The sequence below is a fragment of the Vigna unguiculata genome, chromosome 2, assembly GCF_004118075.2.
Source record: "Vigna unguiculata cultivar IT97K-499-35 chromosome 2, ASM411807v1, whole genome shotgun sequence".
Taxonomy (NCBI): domain Eukaryota; kingdom Viridiplantae; phylum Streptophyta; class Magnoliopsida; order Fabales; family Fabaceae; genus Vigna; species Vigna unguiculata.
In genome coordinates, this window is record NC_040280.1 from 10,428,071 (window position 1) to 10,434,268 (window position 6,198).

Genomic DNA, 6,198 nt, shown 5'->3' on the forward strand with positions numbered 1-6,198 from the left:
CCTAAAACCAAAATTCTAAACATTAAACCGTAAACGCTAAACCCTAAAACCTAAATAATTAACACTAAACACTAAACCCTAACCGTAAACCCTAAACCGGAAACCTGAAACCTGAAGCCATAAACCCTAAACCCTGAATCCTAAACTCTAAACCCTAAACCCTAAATCCTAAACCCTCAATCCTGAATCTTGAACCATGAACGATAAACCCTAAATCATAAACCCTAAATCTTTTACCATAAACTTCTTCTTACGAGACCAACTATAATCCACCACCACCACCACCATGGCCACCCCCACAACAGCTACCACCACCACCACCACGGCCACCCCCATAGCAGCTACCACCACCACCCCCACGACCATGACACCCACCAGCACAACAAGACCCACCGCCTCCACGACTACCACCACCACAACCACTAACACTACCATAATTACAACCACCACGGCCACCACGACCACCCCCTGCACGGCCACTGCCACCACCACCATCACCACCGCTACCACAACCCACCACCACCACTGCTACACCCACGACCACCACCCCCACCACCACCTCCACCGCAACCACGGCCACCCCTACCATCACCATCATCACCAACACTACAACAATCACCACCACCACCACGAACACCACCACGACCACCACCACTACCATAACCACCAACAACGGCACCACCTCCACCACTACCACCGCCACCACCACCACCACCACCACCACCACCATAACCACCACCCGCACGAAGACCACCACCACACTAACAGCCACAACTGCAAAAACCACAACCACCACAACGACAATCACCACCACCACCACCATGGCCACCACCCCCACTTCCACCAAGGCCACCATCACCACAACCAAAACCATCACAACCACCACCAATATCACAACCAACACCACCACCACAACCACCACCACCACCACAACCATCACACTCACCACAATCACCACCGCCACCACCACAACCACCAGCACCACCACCATGGCCATGACCACGACCACCACCACGGCCACCACCACCACTTCCACCAAGGCCACCGTCACAACCACCACAACCACAGCCCCAACCACCACAACCATCATGACCACGACCACCACAACCACAACAACCACCACCCCAACTACCACCACCACAGCTAACCCCAACACCACAACAATCACCACCATTATCACCACAACCACATCCACCACTAGAACCACTATCATCACCACTTCCACCACCACCACCATAACCACCAGCACCACCAACACCACCACCACACTAACCACCACAACCACACCACAAGTGGAACAACCACCACAACCACCACCACCACCACCACAATCACCACCACAATCACCACCTCAACCACCACCACCACCGCCACCACGACCATCATCACAACCGCGACGACCACAACCACCACCACCACTTCCACCACCACCACCATCACAACAACCATTAACTCCACCCCCACCACCCCACTAGTACCACCATCACTACCACTACCATTAGCACTACTACCACAACCCACAACCACCACCACCACATCCACGACCACCCTCAATACCAGCAGAATCACCACCACCATCACAATCACCACCACCACCACTATCACCACCATTACCATAACCACCACTACCACCAAGACCACCACCACACTAACCACCACAAAAATAAAAACCACCACCACCACCACCACTTCCACAAAGGCCACCGTCACAACCACCACCACCACCACCACCACAACCACCACCACCACCACCACCACCATCACACTCACCATCATCACCACTACCACCACCACAACCATCAGCACCACCACCATGGCCACCACCACTACCCCAACAACAATCACTTTCACCACCACGGCCACCGTCAGAACCATCACCACCACAGCCCCCACCACCACAATCACCACCACAATCACCCCCACCGCCACAATCACCACCACCACCGCTAGCATCACCACTACTACAACAACCATCACCTTAACCACCACTACCCCACTAGTGCCACCACCACCACCACCACCACCATCACTACTTCTACCACAACCCACAACCAGAACTACCACATCCACGACCACCCTCAATACCAGCACAATCACCACCACCACCACCACGGACACCACCACATGGGATGCTCATTTAACCTCGTATTCATCTCATTTTTTATTTACCTAGGTGCACTGCGTTTTCAAAAGCTTCATGTCGAATCGGTTCCTATTTCAATCCGTGTTGGACCGATCGATATACTAATAATCAAGTCTTTAGTCAACTAGTGTATTACATTACATGTACCTGAGAGCATTAGCCGATCTAGTACATCAATACATGTTCCTATGCCCATTCCAATGTCTAACTTTGGTAACTTCCCCCTTTCAACCAATATCTTGTTTGTTCTTGAAACATGTATTCCTATTCTATCTATTCCTGAATCTCCTTTAAGGGATGAAATAGAAGCTCGAGAAGGAATAACAAAACCTAGTTTACTTCCCAGCTCAAACTGAACGCAAACTTATGGTTGACACCGTAGAGAATATAAAGCCCATATGCGAAGTGGAAAAAGTACCTCTATATTTTGTGCAGATTGCCTTTTGAAAGTGAAATAGAGACTTTCACTAAAGAGTGAGCTTGAGGAGGTATTCACATAAGAAAGTGGCAGTAGTGTTTTCCTATATAAGAGAAAGGCTGCTCTTACCTGGGTCTGCCTAAGCACCAGCTTTGGAGAGGTATTTCTTTGTAACTTTTCTGGATGGCTTACCTAAGCTTGGCATAGATGCTCGTACAATCCAATCTGTCTTTCTCTTCAAAGACAAAAGATGAATAACTTTCCTTTCATACTGTATTGCCTTATCCGTGATTTGACATTACCAGCCTTATGAATCGATCTAGATGCACCATTTCCAGTATTATAAAATAAGAAGTAATCCGTCTTTGTGTAGATGAAAAATGGTTGTACTACTTCCTCAATGAATACCCGAGAGCTGCTCGAAGCAAAACCTTATCCTAAAGTAAAGTGGCAATAGTCTAGGCGGACACCTTTTCTTTTGCCTTACTCACTACACCCTCTTTTTAAGTAGCAGCTTAGGGTTTGATAAACCTTAATTCAAAAGCTGGAAACTCATATGCTAGTACACTTGCCCCATCTCCATGAAAGTCCTAGCTAGTGTTTATGTCCGCCTTCCAACTTAATTGATTCTCTCAATCTCTATTTCACTTTTAGGGGTGAGTATTAAAACGCCATAGGAAAAGAAAGGGGTTAGCTCTTAACTCGTTGGTAGTACTGATACAATCAATATATGCACACATATTAGGAAACTAAAAAGTAGAAAGATCCTTTCAAAAGGGGGTTGGATACTCACACTCGGGAACTTTTCCCAATCTCTCTTCAAACTTACCTTTTAATTAAGGTTAGAACCTTCCTAAAATTCAGGAGTTTCTAGCTATGTCGCACTCTCAATTCCAGTCAAAAAAGCATAGCGAGAGATAGCATCTTCTGATTCTGGAGATTCTATCTAGGTTTTAGTCAAACTCCTTGGTTATAGGGGCTTCAAATATTACTGGAAAAGAAAAGGAGTCTTGTATATCGTATCCTAGTACAGGAAAGAAAGATCTTATAAAATAGTCAAGATTATATGTTAGTACTTTAGGTACTCTTTTATTCGAGACGAGAATAGGCCCAACTCGCCTGCATCAACAGCTAATCTGCTTTCTCCTATTTCTCTCTACTCTATGTATGAGGGCTGTGAAGGAATTCATTCATAGAATGCGATTGCACTACTTTTTGAAAACAATAGTATGAGATATACTCGGTTGAGGAGACTAAATGAAAGGAGAATTGTTTTACCGATCGTTTGATTGGGTGTGTCCTTAGTCGCTCTAGAGAAACCATACCCTTAGGAAGCTTACCCAATTCATTTTTTAAACTCCCAAGAAATGAAGACAACCCCATCAAATCGTGCATAATTGAAGAGGAAAGATTCTCTAAAAGCCGAAAATTTTTTTTTCTCCTTATACAGATGACTCCCCCATTTATCGAATAGGGAGCTAGACTTTGCCCGCTAGTCTACCTTACTCATACTGTCACACCGACTTGGTGAATCTCTCCACTTACCGCTTTTTTACTTTACTTGATGCCTTCCCATCTGAGTGACATAAGCCTAACCCTGTCAACAGTCCTTCAACTTCAAGTGGGATAAGGACTCAACATATTCACTATCATATGAGAAAATAGGGTGTACTACAATAAGTGCTTCGTTACGCTACATTTTTCCCTAGGGCTTGAACTGCTATAGACAAGACCGAAAGTAAGACTAGTCAAGCATCTATCCTTATTCAAAGTGATTTCACTATCACTAATAGGCTAACAGTCTTGAACTTAACTTATAGAAGGAGCTACTTACAAGCAATTATGCGTCTTAGATGTCTTACCATCCCTACTCAAATGCTCTAACCCTATCATTTTGTAAACTTCGCTCCCTATCTAACTAAGAGTCTATTTGAACCCTAGGACTGATCTTCCCGTTGGTTTTGCTACATCAGTACTTACAGTCGGGGGCATAGCGAAATTCCTCACCAGTAGCTCATTCTGAGATCTTTTGTCGACTCTTGTGTGTGTGGATTCTTTTTTTTGTATATAAGAGTTAATCAATACTTTTATCTTTATACTAATATAATAGAATTTTGAGATTCGATTTGAGACTGGGACCTTAAAGAGCATAAGGTCGTCTGTAAAGTCTCATCCTGTGTTGCCTGGGTATGAAAGAACTAGGTGTTGATTCCCCTGACCTGACCATCTTTCCAGAAATGGTTGAATATGACTAAAGGCTAGAGCTTAAAAGTGCCTAAGACTACGACTCTTTCCTTCTAGCAGAAGGTTGGCACAAGATAAAAGAAGATGATTCTAAGCCATCGCGTATCGACAAGCTAAACCACAAAAAGCATTTGAAGTAGAGTGAAGAAGGGGCAAGCTACATGCGGATGAAATCCCTGTAGAGTCGTTTGTAGCAAAAACTAAGACTACCCTAAAGGTAAAGGGGGTCGAGCACATTGTACCTTGGTCGCTTGGGTTGGTGCAAAAAATCCTAGGAAAAATAACAACGGCAAGATTTGTATTGACTTATAGACTCAAATCAAAGCACAAGGGGATTTTGGGTTTCATCCAATTTTACGGGGAAAATACAAGACTCAAATCCTAGGATTCCCAGTAAAGTAAGCACAAGATTCACTATAAAGACAGTACAGGGGCGCGACACTAAGGCAGAGACACATAGAGAGAAAAAGAAAAGACCACCGGAATAGTAAAATCAAAGCCCTTCATCATTAGATCTAGGATACTTATCCTTCAAAAACTTCACACCAACTGAATCCCGACTACTCATCGGATCGGATTCTGAACATGTTTCCCGCAAACAAACCTCCTAGTAGCTTAACCCGGCTCCATAGCCTTAAAAATCTTTCATATTCATTGCTACCATCCAATCCCGCTTATCATGGGCTCATTTACCTTAGAATAGGTATTCAGTGCTGCCATTTACGTATAGCCTTCAACGCCATCTCCAAAGTTATTAATGAAAGCCCCGCCCGGAAAAGGTTAATAAAGCTGGGGATTTTTGCTTAAACCCCAAGAGTTGAACCAATAGCCTTGCTTCTAAGACCTCCGACCCTTTCTTTTCTTTTTCTTCGCGGCTGGTTCGTTTTAGGAATGCTCTTGAAAGTCACGCTTCTGTTAGCTTTGAATTAGAGACTCACAGGATACTATGAAAGTAGCATCCATCTCACGGGTGAGTAGACTAATCGACCCACCATTTAAGAACCAAACAAAGCAAGGGCCCGTTCCTCCCGCCTTTAGGGCTTTACCAAACCAAGGGCGTTGGCTAGTGCTCAAGTGTGTGCTTGCATAGCTGCTCTGACACTTTACTTAACATCCTCCCCAATCAGGACAAAGGTAATTTCTAATTGGGGGTGTTCCATGATCCGACCAACAACTCGCGCTAAAGAGATGGATATCGGCTCTTTTTCACTAGCAGGGATATTCACTCTTATCTTTAGCTAGCTATGCTTTCTGCTTTCTCCTTAGCCTCAGCTCTATTAGTAGTATAGCTAATCCTTAGGTCAAAATACTGATTAAGTTTTCCCGATTAGTCTCTGCTCGTAAGATTTTAGGGTTTGCTCTAAGGCGTCCCAAATGGTCTCCTCAAAATTCT

General features: G+C 44.7%; 1 protein-coding gene across 1 annotated transcript; it reads right to left on the reverse strand.

The window, feature by feature from the left end:
- Positions 1-262: 262 nt before the first annotated feature.
- On the reverse strand, positions 263-1,578 carry LOC114174462 (putative glycine-rich cell wall structural protein 1). Its single transcript, XM_028059302.1, has 3 exons — positions 1,288-1,578; positions 659-761; positions 263-582 (listed from the first exon to the last, which is right to left on the reverse strand). The coding sequence occupies exons 1-3, from the start codon at positions 1,576-1,578 to the stop codon at positions 263-265; spliced, it is 714 nt and encodes a 237-aa protein (XP_027915103.1).
- Positions 1,579-6,198: the final 4,620 nt, after the last annotated feature.